Source organism: Myotis brandtii, unplaced genomic scaffold (genome assembly GCF_000412655.1).
Source record: "Myotis brandtii unplaced genomic scaffold, ASM41265v1 scaffold125, whole genome shotgun sequence".
NCBI classification, from domain to species: domain Eukaryota; kingdom Metazoa; phylum Chordata; class Mammalia; order Chiroptera; family Vespertilionidae; genus Myotis; species Myotis brandtii.
This window is the reverse complement of record NW_005354385.1, coordinates 12724619-12745222: the sequence shown is the minus strand read 5'-3', so window position 1 is coordinate 12745222 and position 20604 is coordinate 12724619. Positions and strand designations below refer to the sequence as shown.

Genomic DNA, 20604 nt, shown 5'->3' with positions numbered 1-20604 from the left:
GCACCCAAAGTGCACATTCCTCCTCTGCAGTCGCCCCGACTATCCCACCGTTTCACTGAGAGAACGGAACTCCTCGCCTCCTCTGGGTTCCCGATCTTGAATGCTGACCAAAGGCACCTCAGCGAGGGCCGCCCACGCCCACCAGGTGTGTCTGCCCACACCTGTTCCCGCCTCAGCATCTGCATTAGCCCCACAGAGGTGATCTCCTCACTGCACTGGCCTCTGCGGGAACAGGACATCACCACTCAGCCCTCTCACTGTCATCTCACAGGTGCCCAACCCCAGCACCCAGAACACCCAGACACTCTCCAAAGGATGTGAGCGTGCCGGAGGGGACACACACATGTCCTGTGGGGAACATAGGCATGCTGGAGTTGATGGAAGTGTGGCGGAGGGGTGAGGGGAGGGGGAAACTTGGACGCGGGTGCGCCATGGTCCAGGACTGTTGCAGGCACGTGTGGGTGACAGCGCGCTGGGGGACATTCTCACGCCAGGGGGGAGGAGAGGGTGCGCGCACCGGAAACCTACAGCTGCACAGATCCACAAACCCCCGTGGAATGTCCAGGAGGACGTCAATCTGGCCTGCCACAGTGGCTGTCCCTACGATCGCATACCTTCTGGGCCAGGAGGCGGGACTTGTGCAGCCACTCCTCGGCGCTGATGGCCTGCAGGCGCTACTTCAGCTTGGCCTACAGGCTCCGCTTAGTGCACTCATGGCTGCCGCCGCCACCATGTGGGGAGTACAGGCCGCCCTCCGCCGGCCTGCCTCCCCCGTCCAGAGGCTCTCTGCAGACCACCGGCTCTCTACCCATGCTGCCCACTGCATGTCGGCGGCCGGCTGGGGCGTCCCACCCGAAGGAAGCCAAGCGTCCCGCCCGCTCTGGCTGGCTCTGGCCGGCGCCTCCATCTTTGTTGTAGAGTGATGGTTAATTTGCATATTGCCCTTTTATTAGTATGGATTATTAGTATGGATATCTTTGGTTTTAGCTGATTCTACCTCAACAAAGGAAAGATGAATAGGAAATGACCTAATCATTGCTTCTTAAACTTGCACATGCAACACATGCAAATGAATCACCTGAATGACCTAATCATTGCTTCTTAAACTTGCACATGCAAATGAATCACCTAGAAATCTTGTTAAAATGCAGTGTTTGGTTATGTGGATTTGGGGTGGGGCCTGGGATTCTGCATTTCTATTATGCACACAGGTAATTGCATCCCTGCTAGCCCCTGTGTCCCTCTTTCAGTAGCAAGGACCTAGCAACCTTCCCCCCCCCCCATCTGTTCTAGAGTTTAATTTTACCCAGATTCTAAAATCTGATCTGCCTAGAGTTTATCATTTTGTATGCCTTTGCGTTTTCTTTTTGTTGTTGTCATTCATTTCGGAGCTCTCCTTTTCCTGATGGTGATCACAGCTCAGAAGTAGTAAGGACTCTGTCATGGAGCAGAGGAGGGGATTTGGATGACTTGGTCCAGAATCCCACATGTGCCTCCGGATTGAATGATTAGCAGTAATCGCCTTCTGCGCAATAGTGGCCTGAAATGGACTCCTAAAAATAGGAGTAGAGCAGAGGCTGGTTATTTTTGGGAACACCACAAACAGCTGAGACTTGTGGTTCCACGAGGGGATCCTCTCCAGCTCCACGTCCCTGCCAGCAGTTCCACTTCCAGATCTGCTAAGAAAGCCTCCATCAGATCATGTCTGACCTGCACAGGTTGTCCAGGCTTCAGATCCTATTCTCAAGTGTCCATGGCGACTTGAGTATTCTGTAGTTCCCATGATCTTACCCGAGCAAAGAGAGTGGCTCAATAAAAGTAGGTGTGTTAACATATCTAACCTTCTATTGGGAAGTAATGGACAATTCTCTGTTCCGTTTTAGCAACAAGAACAAGATCCTACCAACCTATATATTTCTAATTTGCCACTGTCCATGGATGAGCAGGAACTCGAAAACATGCTGAAACCATTTGGACAAGTTATTTCTACAAGGATACTACGTGATTCCAGTGGTACAAGTCGTGGCGTTGGCTTTGCTAGGTAAACACGATTTCCTATTTTTATTATGCTAACAACCATAGCTCTGCTAAGTTTCCTGGGAAATAAATATTGAGCAAGAAGAGAATTTAAGCCAGGATAATGGGAACTAGTTGCACCATGAACTTAAATTGTGTGTAAATATTGGTTTGCATTTTTCCAAATCTTTTGGAAGTTTATTCATATTTTTGAACCTGAGGACACTAATATTTAGTGACTCAGGGCAAGGAAATATTATAACAGCAATAGTTCTGAAAGTGTATGTCCTTAATATTTTTATTAATTAGATCAGGATGTCTATAACTTCTTCAAAATAGCAATCTCCGACTCCTAAATTTTGTACAGAAATCAGTATGATTTTTCTCATTTGATAGAAATTTGACTCATCAATAAAATCAATGACATCCTTAGATTTTTAAATAAAATATTTCAAACTTTCAAAAAAGTAAATCAATGATATGACATCTGTGTAAGCACCAATTGTTACACCTATGGTAACATCTTACAATTTTGCTTCAGATTATTTTCTGAAGAAGTAAAATGTTACAAATAGATCTAAAGTGCGGTCACTCCTTTCATCTTAACTTTTGTCCCTTCCTCCCTAGGACGGATACTTCGGTGTAGTAGTTAATTTGGTTTCCAAAGGAAAAATCTTAATTAGAAGGAGGTTTGATTTGTTATGTAGTTCTAATCTGAAAGCCCATGTACAAAAACTTATTTTACATGGTGCATTATTTAGGAACTTAATACTGTGTAGTAACAGATAATGTCTATATGTCTTAAAGTACTACTTTGGATTCTGGAGGAAAAATTGCTGACATTTTACTTTTAAATACATTATCTGATTTGAGGTCAATCACATGTTCTCCTACAGACCTGTGAGATAACAGAGCAAGCATTGTTTACAATTTTACAGATAAGAAAATTGATGCAAAGAAGGGACTTTTTCATTGTCACTGGGCTGCCAAGTAATAAAGCAAGGTCTTCTGGCTTTTAATCCATTGCCTTTTCTGTTAGGCCAGATAATTTTATAATAGAAATAAGATGTTCTGCAGCCAAAAGTCACTAAGGCTAGCTTCTCCAGTGTGCACTTGATTGGCTAAAAGGATCCACGTGAAGCAATGAAAAGCTTGGTGCCATCTAAAACTTGTCACCTCTGTGGGTGTTCTTCTGAAAGCAGATCAAGTAGTTTATTTCTGTACCCAAAGATGGAATCCAATTAAGTTCTTCTGCTTTTTAAAACTATTATTACCCATTAAAACCTGGGTGTAACTCTGGGTAGTCTGGGAGAGTAGCGCCTTTTGAATAGATAATTCAGTGTTTCTTCCATTAAAGAACCCTAAGTCAGAATCATTTAATTCCCCTGAAATGTTTCTCAAGTGTTTTTAGCCCCTGCAGATGATGAAGAATAAGTTGTAAAGTTAGGCTCCATCCTGTAATTACGCCTCCAAAGCCAAGATTAAAGGGAAGGTACATAATTGACTTAAATTTAATTTTAAACTTAAAGCAAATACAAAAACCATGTAAGGTTCTACATCCTCTGATTGACACTGGATCTTATAGAATCTTTTGAGTCTTTTCATTTTGTGATCTTGTCAAGGGAAAGGCCATCTTTAAAATATTCTAGCAAACAGTGAATACACTCGTGTTTTAAACTATTTTTTTGTGTTTAGTTTAATATCATGACTAACAAAGCTATTGTGTATTGAATGTCAGTTTTCCAACAAGTAGATAAAAATTATACATTTGGTATGCTTGGTCTTAAACAATCTAGATACAGTTTGTTTTTTTCTTTTGTGATTCAGAATGTACTCTAATAGTTATTTTACTGTAGAAGTATACAAGCCACAGTTAGATAAAGCTGGATAAACCCACTTCTTATTCACATGTTTGCTCCATTTTATTTGTATTCACTGAACCTGTAAATGTATTCACATGCCCAGAACAACATGAAAACTAATTATTTATGTTTTATTTTTATATAAATATAGGATGGAATCAACAGAAAAGTGTGAAGCTGTTATTGGTCATTTTAATGGGAAGTTCATTAAGACACCACCCGGAGTTTCTGGTATGTTGTCTAAAATGTTATCAGTGTTCTTTTGTTATATAATACATGTACAATTTCAACACATGATGACTTATGTCAACGGACCAAAAAAAACCCCCACTCATTTAGCTCTTTAAAGTTTATTTCTTTGGATCTACAAATAGGACTTAGAAGTTCATCTCTGCAGACTTTGGTTGTTTAAATAGAAATGGAATTTGGCCCAGCACTCAGGATCTCTCTGACTGGTAAAGCCCTAAGAAGCCTCTCTTCTTTTGATGCATAAGCCATCCTCTAATCCACCTTATCACCACCCTCAACAAACCTGTCCTTCAGTCACACGGCTGAGGACTGTGACTCTTTCTACCCCAGCTTCTGCTTTTGTTACCTCCGCCGCCCCTTAGCATCTGGACCTCAACTCCTATGGCCTTCCTGTCCACTTCCTCCCATTGCCCTGCCTGGTGGTGTCGTGACCAAGAACACCGCACGCCTGTAGCTTTTCATCCCAACATCACACTATCATTCCCACTAAACTGGATCTGACATACAAAGGGATTCTTCCATTTTCACTTTTTATCAGTCCTTCTTTCCCATCCCATCTGGTCCCCACTTTTTGAACACTAAAACCGTTGCTTTAGCAGCATCCTCAGTTTCCTTGTACTCCATACCATGGTCACACCGGCGTGGCAGAATCCTGAAATGGATTAATCCCACAGCAGTCCACTTTGACTGCTCCTGTTACCTCCGGGCAGGGAATGGCTGTCTCCAGCTTGACCAGACCCTCAGGGTCACTGGTCCTCACTCAGCTTCCTCACCCTTCCCTAGAAGCAGCTCTTCATCCTGCTCAGTCCCCTTCTCACTCTCAAACCCAGGCTAAGCAGATGACTTCCCTTCCTATTTGATGAATAAAATTGAGATCACCCATCATAAAGTAAGCCTTCTCTAACTCCTCCCCACATAAACCTTCTAACACCATGGTCCACTTTGTCGCTTCTCATGCCCACCTCAACTCTCTCCAATCTGACTTCTTCCCCTAGTGTGCAACTGAAATTCCTTGTGGTAGACTTACTGTATTTGTCTGCCAGGGCTGCCGTGACAAAGTACCACAGACTGGTTGGCTTAAACAATAGAAATGTATTATCTCAGAGTTCTGGAGGCTGGAAGTCCAAGATCAGAGTGTCAGCAGGGCTGGCTCCTTCCGAGGGCTGGAAGGGAAGATATGTTCCAGCCTTGCTTCTTGGATTGTGGATGGCTATCTTCTCCCTCTGCCTCTTCACACCATCTTCCCTATGTGCGTGTCTGTCTGTCTCTGTGTCCAAATTTCCCCTTTATATAAGGACACCAGTCATTGGATCCAGGTCTACCCTAAGAACCTCATTTTAATTTTAAAGACTCTATGTCTAAGGGGGATGGGGAGAGGTAGAATGGGTATAGGAGGGATAAATGGAAATGAAAGGAGACTTGACTTGGGGTGCTGAACACACAGTGCAATATACAGATCATGTACTATAGAATTGTACACCTGAGACCTGTATAATTTTGTTAACCAGTGTCACCCCAATGAATTCAATAAAAAATAAATAAATAAACACATTTTTAAAAATACTCTATGTCTAAATAGGTCACATTCTGGGGTGCTTTTGTATGGAGGGAACACAACTCAACCCTAACACTTACCCCCAGGGGTCCGACCTGGAGGCTTCCCTGTCTTCTCTGTGGTTGGTCTGCCTCCTGGGTTTGGTACTGCTGGTCCCTCACTCATCCTTGAAATGTGTCCTCCTCTGCCTGAAGTTTTAGCTGTCTCTCCAGTTCCTTCCCATCTCACATTAATTCATTCTCTTTTGTGGGCTTGTTTTCTTCCCTCTGCTCCTTAATTATTAGTGTTTCCCTCTATTCCATTTTTGGCTCATGATTTTGCTAGATTTCATCCACTCAAGCTTTCAGCTATTATTTCCATTCCAGTGACTCTCCGACACTCGTCGCTTATCCTGGCTTTTCCCCTGAGTTTCAGGCTGCTGGCCTCACTCACCTTGCTTTCATCTACTTCAGATTTAACTTGCCCCTCTTCCCGTCTAATCCTGCTCCTCTTACCTGTTTTCCTTACCTCCGGGAGTGTAACCAGTATCTACCCAGGCACCTGAACCTGAAACCCAGGACTGACTATCCTGGGCACCCCCAACCCCTCCTTTTTCATCTCTCACATACAAAGTCATTCAAGTCCTTACATTTTCACCCTGATTATTTCCAGAATCTACTGTCTCCCCTCCATCCCTCCTACCACTGTCTAGTGTAACCCCTCCCCTCTCCCCTAGGCCATTACAGTGGCCTCCTGCTTGTCTGCCCTGTTTCTAGCCCTTTTGCTCAGGTGTCATCCCTGCCCGCGGCCAGAGAGACTTACATGAAATACAGGCCTTGTGTCACTTTACTGCTAAAAGTCCTCCCCACACATTCCCCTTGCAGAAAGATCAGGATTCCGAGAGGCACGTCAGGATTCCTAGGATGACATTGCCTCATTCTTCAGTCCTGCCTCCCTCTGTCCCCAGCCTCACTATTTCTCCTCCATCATTGAACTGGAAATGGTATTCCAAACACATCATGCTGCTTCATTTCTCGTACGTGGTTTCCACTTTCTCGGGTCCCTTTGCTTCCCTTTAACCTGGCTGTTCCCCCTCGCCCTTCAAGACTGTGCAAGGCTTGCATCCCCCTGGGAGGGCCTTCTCTGATCCAGTAGGGTCACCCCCTGTTTGCCTGGCACCCCAAGAACACGCACCTGTATCATAGCATCTAACATGTCTACATGTGTTAGTCCATTAAACTGGAAGGTCTTCTAAGGCAGAAACTTCTCTCATCTTTCTGTTTTCATACCCAGCATAGCACTTAGACCACACTAAGCAACAGTAAATGTTTGTTGGCTTTGTATAAATTTCGCTAGACTCTTCACTAAGACAATACTACCTGTTTTACAAGCTAGCATGCTAGTGGCTGACCACAAACCAGAAGTTTAACTGGTATCAGTATTTATTCTGCTATCATTCCATCTTTAACTGAACGGCTGCTGATTGTGATGAGGGATTCACTTTAATTTTCCATATCCAGTTGAGTCTCACTCACTTCATAGAACCTTGTCTGTAAGTACATGTGATACCACAGACTACATTCATCTTGTTGTACTAAAACCTAACAGCACACAGGTTGTGTGGCTGTATGTGAGCTTGGACTGCCACAGGCACAGGTTTGGAGCATAAACTATAAGACCTGGAAGTAGCCCAGCCGGTGTTGTTCAGTGGTTAAGCATCGACTTATGAACCAAGGGTCATGGTTCCATTCCCAGTTGGGGCACATGCCCGGATTACAGGCTCAATCCCCAGTGGGGGGCATGCAGGAGGCAGCCAATCAATGACTCTTTCATCATTGATGTTTCTATCTCTCCCTCTTCATTCCCCTCTGAAATAAATAAAAATATATTTTAAAAGACCTAGAAGTAAACTATTCCAATGAACTCAGCCTTGTGAAAGAACTTCCCTTTGTTTTTTTTTTAAGTTGGTTTTCTTCTTCCATCAACAACACCTGAATTGAAAGAAAATAAAATAAATAGGAATGTTTTACCCTTCAACCAAGTAGAGACAAGGGAGACATTTCATAGGCGGGCATCTTCTGCAAACCCTGTCCTATGGGGCCTCCTCACTAACCCCTGTGGGCACTGCACCCTGGTGTTTTCCTCACTTCCGTGCCATCCTTGCACAGAGCCTTGTGGTATTCGTTCTTTGAAGGGCTGCTTTCCCACCCACCTGTGACCTCTTTGCTTTCTCAGCTTATCCTTGCATGGGACAAGGGAAGGTTAAGAACAGAACCGTCCCAGCCCACATTTTTTTTTACGTTGTTTTCAGTCTGAGATAAGATCTACCAGTTCTTCCAGTGGAACAGATTTCAGAGTGTCCTGGGTGGAGGCTGGATGGTTTCCTTTTTCTCTGAAGGACTCCATGGTTGTATCATTTAACTGTTTTCTTTGAAGTGGGTTTGAAGATCATGGGTCACACCCATTCAAGGAAAAAAAGACCTGGATTTCCAAACCACATGTGAATGATTGTGGGAGCCTCTGTACCTTACAACTAGGAGAAAATCGTTTCTTCTAAGGTGTGCCAAGTGTCAGACGAGGCACAAGAAACAGACAATTCCTTTTACAGCGAGATCATCACTTTAGTGGGGGGCAACTGTGAGGTCAAATCCATTCTCTTTGTTCTGAATTAGAACTTAATGTTGTGCCATTTTCTAACATTGAATGATCTTTTCTGTGTGTTGGTTTGGTTCCCAACTAGATTACAGGTTCCTTGGCTGCAGGGGCTGTGTGTTAGTTTTGCTTCTGTGCCAGGCACAGGACGCCTGTGCATCACCCTTAACAGTATAGGTTACCAAGTGGGTCTAAGCATTCTTCCTATGGAGCTCATCACAATAGGCATGACTCTTTTGAGGGCCTTTTTGGATACCCTTCTGCATATAAACAAGGCTGAACTACATTCGGCAGCGGTTTGAAATGCACACTGTGGAACTTGGAAAGCACACTGTCCCACTGAACTCAGCTTTTCCCAAAAACAAGTCCCCAGTGGATTTGAGAACCCACAACAGAATTTGAAACTCTTTCCAACTTCTCTGTATCGCCCCCCCTCTTTTTTGTGTGTATAGAATATGAGGATTATCTTCAATGCCCAGTCTGTTCATTCAGGTGCTGTTCTCTGGCTGGGGACCTCTGAGTGGCTACTCCAAAACATGGGTTGCTCCATGGAGGGCACATTATTTTCAGTAGAACCAACCGAAAACAAACATATTGTCAGGCCAGGGTACATTGAGTGAGCCTTCACTTTAATCTTTAAATAATGTAGGCTCATTGCTAGGCAGACATAACATTTCATAAATATGGTCAGAGGGTGGTTTATTTGATGATGTGAGGTGTTTAGCCAGCAGAAGCAGAATTCCCCGAATGGCTTCTGTCAGAGTACCCAGGTTCTTGCACAACTGGCAGGCTGCCTGTGACATTGCAGCCAAGTACAGAAAAGGAACCCATGTTCAACACAGTCCCCAAAAGACACTTTATGAAAATTAGCAAACTGTACAGTGAACTCATCTTGACTGTGACGTTCTTAAGAAAGCCTGTAGATGGCTAAGCAGGAGGAGGTTGACTATACACATGAGTTGTCACCTCGCCTATGCTTCCCATCCCTCTGCCAACACACTGTTCATCCCGGAGTGGTGTGGCTGGGTTCCCCCGTGCCAGACATGCCCCTCCCTGGCCCAGGGCATGCTATATAACGCAGTGCATGCGTACAGTTCTGTAAAAATTCACAATTCACGTCACAAATTTAATGCGATCTGTATTCTGAAATTGGTTTTTAAAAATCTGGAGCTTTTGTGTCTGATGTGACCATATTTTCAAAGAGGCTTTATCATTTTTTATAGCACATTCTTCTTCAAATCTACATTACAAAAAATAATTGCTCGTGAGGCCTTTTCTTCTATCCTTCCCCACCCAGTCTCTCATTTTCCCCTGAAAATGTTGAAGCCTCATCCTTTATTTCAGTGGTTCTCAACCTTGGCTGCACATTAGAATCACCTGGGAATCTTTTTAAAATCCTGATTGCTGGGCCTCATCCTCCACATTATCAATAGAAAAAAATAATCCTCCATGAGGCCCAGAAATCAGGATTTTAAAAAGATTCCCAGGTGATTCTAATGTGCAGCCAAGGTTGAGAACCACTGCTTTACAGTGGGGCTTTGACTTACGAGTTGAATTCATTCCTAGACCGAGCTCGTTAAGGAGCTCGTTAACTCAGATTACTCTCTCAACTCAATGCAAAAAATCCACTGAGAGACAGCTGGTATCTCAAAAAACTCGTTAGTAGGGACACTCCTAAGTCAAGGCCCCACTGTATTTGGATTTACTGTGGTATTGAGTGCAGCTGGTTTCCAGGAAGTCAGATTTGCTGAGAAGGTCCCCAGCCAGGGGAAAGAACTAACGACTTCTTTGTGGGAAAATCTAGGTAAATTCCGTAGAGGTTTGAAATAACTACTTAATACTTACTTGATAAATATTCTATCGTTATGGACCATTAACATGGTGGCAGTTTCCCACAAAGTGAGCGTCAGAAACGAGGGGTGGGGCCCTGGCCGGTTTTGTCAGTGGTTATGAGTGTCAGCCCTCAGACCAAAGGGCCATTGGTTCAATTCCCAGTCAAGGGCAGGTACCTGGGTTGCAGGTTCAATCCTCGGCACCTGTCAGGGCACGAGTGGGAGGCAAGCAGTGGATGTGTCTCTTTCACATCGATGTTTCTCCCCCTCCTGCCTCCCTTCTACTCTCTCTAAAAATTAATGGGAAAAATATCCTCGGCTGAGGATTCACAAAAAGAAACAATGGGTGGAAGTTTTAATTGGATAGAACTGATGTCCAAATTAGGAGACATCCCCAAGGCAAAAACACTGTCACTCGTGGCCGTGATTCAGGGAGGTGTCTAAAGACTCCTAATCCAGTACCTTCCTAGCAGAAAGTACAGTCTCTGAGAAGCTGAGGCACATGCCTGTTGGCTGAGCTCTCCTCGAGCTGCCGGCCCTGTACCTACTATTTTTGCCTCTGGGGGGGACACATGTTCATAAGAACAAAGGCCACACACGAGTTCAGTGCTGCAGGAGGCAGTGTGACCACCATCTCTCTTTCTGGACCTTTCCATGACATTAATGGAGTCTGAATAGGTTCCTGTGTGCTAAGGGCAGAGAGTTAAAAATAAAGCGTGTGCAGTCACTGGGTATGGGAGTGCTGGCTAGATTCTCAGTATTGTGCTGGATCATTCCGCCACGTCGCCCAAGCTTTGTCTGCATCATGGAGGAACTCTAGGGAATTAATTATGTGTGTGACTGCTGGCCCACTCCATCCAAAGATTGTTTTACGTCTGCTTTCTATGTTACCCTGACTTTTCTGATTGGGTGTGTGCCCAGCAGGGCTTAGAAACTGCTCTGACCACATTTCATGACTGTATGTATAGGTGATAGTAGTAGGGCATTGTCCTAAGCCAGGAAGCAGAAAAGGTAATGTTTGGAAGAAAAATTACGACTCTAGTAAAAAGACTGGACATCCTTCAAGGGTTTTTATTGCCCGTTTTGTTCTCTGAATGTTGGTCTTAAGCATTGTTTTATTCTGTAAAAAAACACACAAAGTTTTGGCAGTTGTAGGACAAAGACATGTGCGATCTCCTAGTACTTTGAGGACAATGTGATCGTACCTTTGAGACTGGGGTGTGCTCACATGTCCCTCACCCCGTGTGCACAGTAGAGCAGAGTGTAAATGCACGCACTGGTGAGATGTGCTCTCCAAGCTGCACTCTTACGAGCAGTCACTGCCACAAAAGCCAGCGTGCTGGGTGGCCATGGGCTGAGCGCCCTCTTGCAGATCTAAAATTCCAAGGAAGGAAAATTCAATTTTTAAAAAGTGACAAGGGACCACAGCGGGAAAGGTGCCAGTGTTTTAGCTGGAAATGTTTGATTGATTGTTATGCCAGGCTTATGATGGGGCTGGCTTCATTGTCACCATCAATCACACCCAGCCTGCAACAGATTGCTCGAATCAGTTTTACCCCCTTTTGCTATCAGGTTGTCCGAGGGAGGAACAATAAGAAATGGAGAAAAATGTTATTAAAACATAAGGATCTTGGGTGGAGGATATAGATGTTACTATGAAACTGTTTTCTAAAGAATATTTGCCAGTAACTTCATCCTTAACTACAGCTCGAACACTCTTTCTGTTCTATGTGGAGCCAAGGCAGCAACCCTCGCCAGCTTGTTAAATCCCACAGAATGAAATCTCAATGGAAAACACATCAGCGTATAACTTCTGAACCCAGCCCCTCTCCTGAGAAGTTATTTTAGTAATTCAAAGGCAAGAGGGGGAACCATTATTAAAATCTGAGCTCCTCCTGTTTTCGTAGCAGTAATAATAATAGCTGATGTGCATTGAGGGCCAAAGCACTTTATATGTTAATGGCAACAATCTTTTGAAATAAGTACTGTTACTATCCCCATTTCACAGATTATGAAACCAGGAATATTAAATAACTTACACAGAGTCACCAGCTAGTCAATGCAAACCCCAGGGAGACTAATCCAGAGCTAGTGTTCCAACCACCGTACAATCTGACCACCTGTGTGGCTGTTGGCACTGAGATTGGGGAGATAAATTATACACAGAGATGTTCACACAGCATTACAATAACAGAGAAACTATATGCAGTCCCTTTTCAAATAGCACATTATGTAACCATTTACTAATTATTCTATAAAAAGGTAGTGAAAGGTCCACAATGGAAATGGTAGAAGAAAAGGATCTAAACATTGCAAATATGAAAAAATGAATGTAGACTTAGAAAAGTAGTAAACATAGAATAGTAAAATGTTAGAGTGATGGGGAAGGATTACATTTTTGTTTTTTACTTAAACTGACTTTAATGTTGTTAAATTGTTATTTCACTGCCAGGTAAAGCTGAGTGGGAGATGGAAGCACTATATAAAGTCAGGAAAGGACAGGTGGAAACCTACCGAGAGGTGTGGAAGGATGGGCATCTGTAGAGAGAATCTGTAGCTCTGAGTCGTGGTTGAGCGGGGCAGCAGGATATGGTTAGAAACTAGGGGCTAAAACTGGGAGGGATGTCGTCGGCGCGCACACACCGGGGGAAAAAATGAATAGTCATTTTTATTAGATCCTTAGGTTGAGTTTTTAAAAGAAAAGTCCCAGATAGTTCCTTGCATGTTGTTAGTTGGGGAATTTTGAAAGTAGGCACCAGCATCAGGAAGAAAGCTAATTATACTTGCTGAGTAGGCTAGTTTTCTACAACTGATGGAAAAGCTTCTATCGAGGGCTGTTTGTGTTTTATAGAATGCTGATTGGGATAAAATACTACATACCTAGAAAAACGGGAGCTTGGAAGTAGCCATTTCTCCAGCTGTTAGAACTCAGCGAGAAAAAGGTCCACTCTGTTACGAACCACAGAGGACTGAGTCCTCCGAGCACTTAGAGACGTGAGGAGGACTCCCAGGAGGGCAAATCAGAAGCTTGGTGCTTAGTCATAGCAGGCAATTTAGAAGCGGTTTTTAGTGTGGGTATCAAGGGAAGATATTTGAGCATAAATCATTGCAGAGTTTGAGCTTCAAAAGAGATAAGGAAGCTTATCTTGGTGGAGATGTGCAGTGAGTCATCGTGGGGATCACCGAGATGGCTCATCGTCCTTTAGGGGAGGTATGGGAGTGCCACACAGTCAGACATTTGTAGATCATCCCGCTTGCAAAGCCCTGTTGAGGGCACGTTGGAGAGCCCAGTAATGCAGTTACCCCAGGAGGCTCTTGAGAGGGGCCAGTAGGGGTCAGGTCAGTGTTTGCCTGTGTGGCATTGCCTGCTGAAGGTTATGCGACAGTAGTTAAACTTTTGGAGGTACGTGTTCCTGTTGGTTCTGATGAACAAGCAAGTAACTTTTCTGTCTTGGAAACGAAGAAGAGAATCTGACCTGAAAGATCTCACCAAAAAAATAAAATAAATAAAAAATGGTTGCTTAGGTGGAAATCTTTAAAGGAAGATTTTGAAAGTAGTTCACTTTATCAAAAAGGAAGAGTGGGCTGGTTTTCCATGCTGATGGAAACGCTGTCTAGGGCAGTTTATATTTTACAGACTGTTGATTGGGGTAAAATCTAAGGTACACAATCTGCATAATTGGTAAAATAAATTGACTAGGGACAACTTTTTATCTTTTTTATATCACCTTAACGCAGGAATACATCTAAAATCATAAATCATTTGTTAGAACTTTCTGCAATTATTTTTTAGGCATCAAGGTAAAGAGTTGCTAATCTAGAAAGGTGACCATAAAGAAGTTACGGGTTGACAGTTCATACTAATTTTTTTAACATAACATACCCAAACTTACCTATTGGTCACAGTCATACACTGGTATTCATGGCACCTCCTTTTCTGCATGTCAGCCCTCCTGGATATGTCCCTTCTATAAAGAGCAATCAGAGGCCACCTGAAGGACTGGTCTGTAGAACAAACTGACATGGCATAGTGTCTCCCCATCTTATACCTGGAACCTGTGTATTAGGCTCCAAAAAACAAGCAACATAAAGACTATTCCCTGGTTTGGAATTAGCCACAGGACAAATAAGAATCTCTCATTTTGTAACAGGCTTACATACACTTAGCAAGTGGATCATGATAGATCTGGGTGTGTGTCTGTTTTTCATTTCAAAACTCTAACTGAAATCATCTAACCCTTGCTCAGCCTAATGATAGCATTAGTGTCTTAAAGAAATTTCCACATAGTTGCTTTCCTGGAACACCTGGTACAGTCTTTGTAATAAGACATCGAGGATTTATAGGGTTAAGCTGTTTCTCATAATGTCATCCAAGCACCTGGATCAACAGCTGTAAAAGAGCTGGAGCGCCCGTCAGATATGGCTCAGTTGGTTGAGGGTTGTCCATGCACCAAGAGGTCGCTGGTTCAATTCCTGGTCAGGACGCATGCCCAGGTTGAGGGCTCAATCCCCAGTAGGGGGCGTGCAGGAGGCGGCTGATATTTCTATCCTATTTCTCCCTTCCTCTCCCTCTAAAATCAATAAAAACATAGTTAAAAAAAAAAGACTATTTCTCCCTTCCTCTCCCTCTAAAATCAATAAAAACATAGTTTAAAAAAAAGAAGAAGAAGAAGAACTGGAGCTGTTCCTGTATCAAGTATATCGCTTCTGGGTGGCATTTTTATTAAAAATAAAATCTCTGAAAACAGCACTCTGTGTCATAAATGGTAAATGGGTTTCCATAAGGTTGGGTACACTCTAATCCCCATTAGACTGCAAGCCTATTTTACCCACCACTGTATCCCTAGTTCTTAACACTATACCTTAAACTTAGTGGGCACTAAAAAAAATTTCAGGGACACTCGGCCTTTGAACAAATGTGGCATTTCAGCACTCACCAGGGATTGCTACCAGCTGTTTTTATTCACGCCTACCTGCTAAGCAGCCTGTAGTGAACTTCCAAATGAGTCCAACTGGTCCCCTTCTTTCTCTAGAAGAAATGACGCTAATGGAAGAAAATGGTTCATTTGTATTATTCTCCATGCCAAGCAAACTTTTTTTTTTATTTTTTTAGTTAAATTTCAGTCCAGGAGCTAGTCTTTATAATGCCTCTAGATAAAAGCATCCTCTTAACATGAGGTTGCACAAAGTGCCAACAACCACAGAATTTATTAGCTCTCTCCTGCCCTCCAAGGTTATGGGAAAGCAGAATCCTAAAACCTCAGATGTCACTGGAGAAAACATTTAGGGCCATGAGGACCTTTCTAGATCTGGGGAGAGTGAGATCTTGCTTCTGTTGTTTACGTTCTTGATTTATCCTTAGAAGTCATAGGTGAGACATCTGAGGCCATAGACACTCTCATCTCAGCAGGGTTTGCTTTTTATCCCCTCCTTTGCTTTGAATGTCTGTGTTCTCTTGGCCCTAGCAGTTTCCCTCTGCCCCTCTATGGCCCAGTTGTAGAACTAAAAGCACCATCAGTGATGGGAAAGCTCTCTTGCTTCATTGCAACCATTTACTTTACCTTCTGTGATTGTTGGTAAGGGGAGAAATTTCCAAAAGCCAATATTTTTCTTTTTTTCTTTTTTTTTTTTTTTTTGAAAAGACTAAAGAGTGTAGCTCATCTACTGTCTAGGATTTGGCCCCAGTCCATCTTCCATCACACCCAGTTTGCCTTACATGGAAGTTCCTTGTTCAGGTGAGCCTGGGGGAGTTGGGGTGTGGTTGGAGTCAGAAGGAAAACAAAGGACCCCTTTGTGAAAGGTAGGGCCAAGGCTCCTGGATTCTCACCAGATGCCTCATGGTTTTGCTTTCACCTCCTAGTACCCACAGCACAGTTGTCATTCGGAAGTGAGCTCACATTCCCCCACATCCTGTGGAGTGGGCCTCATGGGGGAGAGGAGGAGGTCGTGCCAAACTACAGCCTGGACAGCCCCCGAGAAGGAATTATAGTTGGATTCTGTGTTATGTTTTGTACTTTGGCAGAGAAGTGTTGAGAGACACTATTGCTTCCACCCTGTCATTAGTGGGTGGGTAATAGTGATATAAAATGAGAGATGAATTAGGATAATAAGAGGCAAAGGAGAAAGGAGTAAATTTTCCACAAGTAATATTTTTCTCTTCATGGTTATTTAACTTTGAGATAGAACTTGAAAGTAGTAATCACAGTTCTGTAGTAGACAAAGGATGGAATGTGAGAGCCAGACAGGAAGGTGTGATTGCCTTTATTACCTTAACGAGAAACACACAGAAACATACACCATTTTCAGGAATACACTGCTGTTTCCATTCTAGAAAGGCAGAGAAAAGTCACGGTGGCCAGCTTTGCCGTCGCCCCTTCTCTCTCTCTCTCTCTCTCTCTCTCTCTCTCTCTCTCTCCCTCTCTCCCTCCTTCCCTCCCTCCCTCCCTCTCTCTCTCCTGTCTTTTTAGCTCATGTGTATGTATCCCTGCATCCTTTGCTTTCCTGTGTTCTTGAGTTGTTCTTTGGGTCATCTTAGGATGTGAACGTAGAGTAAAGCAACACTGACTGGGATGATTACAGACACAGAAAAACCTTGACATAGGGTGTTCACGGGTTTTTGGCTTTCTCCCAACAGCTGTCTTCAATGCTGTATCCCAAAACCAAACAAATTCATTGACTGAACCAAGATGTAATAAGCACCCATAACATGCCAGGCCCTTAGGCTCTGGGGATACAGCGATGAACAGAACAGATGTCACTGCCCCTGTGGAGCTTACACTCTTGAGGGGAAATAGACACCAAACAAATCAACACACTGGCCAGTAGTTATAAACAGGATGAATAAAAATACATGTGAGGGGTCAGAAGGGGAACGTGTTTCTTCTGGGGAAGTGAAGGCCTCTCTGAGGAATTATGGGAACCTTTAAGGTGGGGAGGAGAGGATGACATAACCGTGTTTACATTTGGAGGTCTATAGAGGTGGAATTGGAGAGGGCCCAAACCTTTAAAATGTGTATCTACACTTAAAGAAATGCTAGAAGTGAATCAAATCATTCTTATGCGTCCTCAGCATTGCTGTTTAAACATTCTCATTACACTCTGGTTTGAAAATAATAATTAATAGATTTTTCGCCAGTGGATAATCTTATAAGGGTCTGAGCAAACTTTTGCCTTTAAGTGTTCTATTAATTCCCTTACAGCACTCACACTGCTGCTGTTAAAGAAGCAATTCAGTCACATTGTCATGCGTATACACACATAAGTTTGATTTCATAATGTTTCTCCCTGTGTATTCAGCTCCGACAGAACCTTTATTGTGTAAGTTTGCGGATGGAGGACAGAAGAAGAGACAGAACCCCAACAAATACATCCCCAATGGAAGACCATGGCATAGAGAAGGAGAGGTGAGACTTGTAAGTTCTTTCCTGAAACTTTAGTGTGTGTGTATGATTGTGAGAATCTGTGACTAGTTACACAAGCATCATCTGAACTTGGCCACACACTCCTGAAATAGGTGCCATAATCTGCATGATGTCGAATTAAAACTTTCCCAGTGGAAATGGTGCTAAGAGAGGGACGATTCTCCAGATGGACAGATAGATGGTAGAAACAGCTATGTTTACTACACATCAAGTAAAAGAGCACTTCAAATGCCATGGATTCTGAGAGGTTTACATTTATAACTATTCAAAAGTCATTCTAAATAACATTATTAAAATAAATAGTATATTTGTCATTGAGGGATATTTTTTTTTCCCTAATTCTTTTGAATAATGTTCTTTATTTAACAAAAAAGAAAGCTCAGTTCCTTAATTAAAATGTTGGACCTTCCTTTCTCCATGTTTATTTTCAATGAATTGTTTTTTTGTTGTTTTTTTTAAGTAACATACTGGTTCAAGAATGTCTAGGGAAATGCCATCCAGTAGAAATGTTCTGGAATATAACCAACGATAACCACTAGCCATGTGTGGCTATTTGAACACTTGAAATGTAGCTTGGATGCTGGAGGGATCAATTTTTTTATTTAATTTTAAATAACTGTGAGTGACTATTGGTTACTATGTGGGACAGTGCAGATCTAGAGCTTTAATTCTCATGTTGAGTTTATAACTGTGTTTGTCTAACAGAAACTCCTACTTTTATCAAATGCTATTAAACCATCACTGTTTTATGTTGTCCTGACTCTAAGAAATGGCATTTTTTAATTGTGCCTTTGCAGATGTTTCTCTTTCTTTTCATTTCCATAGGCTGGAATGACACTTACTTACGACCCAACCACAGCTGCTATACAGAACGGGTATGTCATTAAGATAAATACATAATGGCTTGAGGGAAAATGTAAAGGTGGAAAATATCAGACGTTTGTTCCGTGAAATACTCTGTTTAAAGGATTACTTAATAAAGGCTTTTGTGTTTGTTCTAGATTTTACCCTTCACCATACAGTATTGCTACAAACCGAATGATCACTCAAACTTCTATTGCACCCTATCTTGCATCTCCTGTATCTGCCTACCAGGTTTGTACCATTAAGATTCATCAAGAATACAGGAACTTGCTACATTTTTGTGTCTTAAAATTTTGAACATTTATAATGCAATTTAAGTCAAATGTTATGTAGCTTGGATACCAATTTAGAATAAGCTGCTTTTTACTTGACAGAGTGATTTACTTTTTATGTCTAAGAGAATGTAAAATGCGAAAATGGTTTCCAGTTGTCAGTCCTTGAAATCTTAGCATTTTAGAATTGGGATGAACCCCAGTACTTCCTCCACAATGAGCCCTGCTGTTGGACACCACATGTCCCAGAAATTAAAGCTTGAAGAGAATTGCCTTCAGGCGAAATATAGAATAGGTGTGCACACTTGCCTTTGTTCCTTCATCAGCAGGAGCTAACAAAATAGCAAGTAAACATGCTAATAAATAAAGATGTGTCTCTATTAGGTAACATTAAATGAGTAATACAGTGAAATTTTAGGCAAAAAAAAAAAAGGAGGTCACTCCCTGTTTACATTATTTTTGTGAGAAGGCTTATATATTAAATAAATTCCCAACTTAGAACCAAGATCTCATTAAGCACCTTATTATAATACTGATTTGGTTTTATTTCAAGCTTAGCTTCTGTTCTTTGAGCACCCAGTGTGTGCATACAATTTCTCTTTAGCAGAATTCTCTAATAGGGTTGCCTCACTGGCCCAGACAGGAACATTATAATGGAATTCTATTACAGACATGTAGGAATATAGTTCTCTTTTGTTGACTGTTGAGATCCTGTATGACTAAACTAAACTCTTGTGTATTCTTGTTTTTAAAACAATGGAATGAGATGTTGTAGTCCTGATTTCTGGGGTTAGGGGGTTGTAGTGTCTAATAACTGTTTATTTTGCTTCTGTAAGCCTCAGTTTCCTCATCTTTAAAATGGGGATAATAATAGTTTCTGTCTCATAGTCTTGTCATAAGAACTAGATGAGACTATGTATAGAGCTTGGCACATTATCCTGGCATATCATTAGCAATCAATAAATGTTAGCAATGATTATCGTCATTATTAATGTGCAGGATTAGCTGGCTGGTGAGAATATATTCATTATACTTTTTGGAAAAATAATGGATTGGTCAGCATAAGCAATATCATAAAGGTGGTTTTGTTTAAAAACATAAAAGTAGCTTTGAATAACAAAGAGTAGTGATCAAATGCACTAAAACTGAAATTTTAAAATCGCATTCACAGCCTCCCTCAGCTTTTAGGTTCTTTCCTCCTCCTTTCCCTGAATTGTCTCTTATTTTTTCTTTTATCTCTCCGGGTTGTTATGTTACTTATGCTGGTGTTTCAATCTGCTGGACAAAATATTCACTCATTTAATGCCTCTCTAATTATTTTGAATTTAAGATTTCTGTGTTCTCTTTGCCTGTGTAAAACTCAGATCTGCTCTAGTGCATTTTCCCTAATTAACAATTCCCTAATTAACAATTCCGATATTGAAAGGTAGTCTTCTCTTAACTATCTGAACTTGGAGCCCTCTGCCATTTATGGATATTACTAAAAATAGGCACAAGTAAGCTTATTCTCAGGCGAATGAAAGATTGTGCATATTAATTTGAATGTGTACTGCTGTAGATATAATTCTTAATGCATCTCCCTACCACCTCTTTTCTATAAAAGCATTGGACATTTTGCCCACAGAACTGTTTCATAGAATTAAGAAATCAGGAAGGCTAGTGTTTGTAATAAATTTGATAGGCCTAACTAGAAACAACATTTCATTTTAAAGGCCTGATTTTTTTTTTCCTTAGGCATTCTGTGTTTTCCTAAGATACGTGTGGAATTTTTTTCATTTGCCTTACACTCAGTGCCATAACCTCAAAGACTGATTCTTAACCCCATCCATTCAGGGGCCTAGTAGGGTCAGCAGATGAGCTTTAAGTGGTCTTTCTGTGATTCCCTTAAATTGTTTGCAAAAT

General features: G+C 42.1%; 1 protein-coding gene across 6 annotated transcripts in view; it reads left to right on the top strand.

The window, feature by feature from the left end:
* Positions 1-20604, top strand: part of RBMS1 (RNA binding motif, single stranded interacting protein 1) — a 222449-nt gene that overhangs the window by 190820 nt on the left and 11025 nt on the right. For 4 of the 6 annotated variants that reach the window (XM_014534114.1, XM_005859360.2, XM_014534115.1 and 1 more), the window contains exons 5-9: positions 1884-2041; positions 4030-4109; positions 17442-17557; positions 18392-18441; positions 18568-18661. In XM_014534114.1, coding sequence (XP_014389600.1) covers positions 1884-2041; positions 4030-4109; positions 17442-17557; positions 18392-18441; positions 18568-18661 — 498 coding nt within the window. The remainder of the gene's footprint in view (positions 1-1883; positions 2042-4029; positions 4110-17441; positions 17558-18391; positions 18442-18567; positions 18662-20604) is intronic. The other 2 variants (XM_005859359.2, XM_005859361.2) reach the window with 1 other exon arrangement.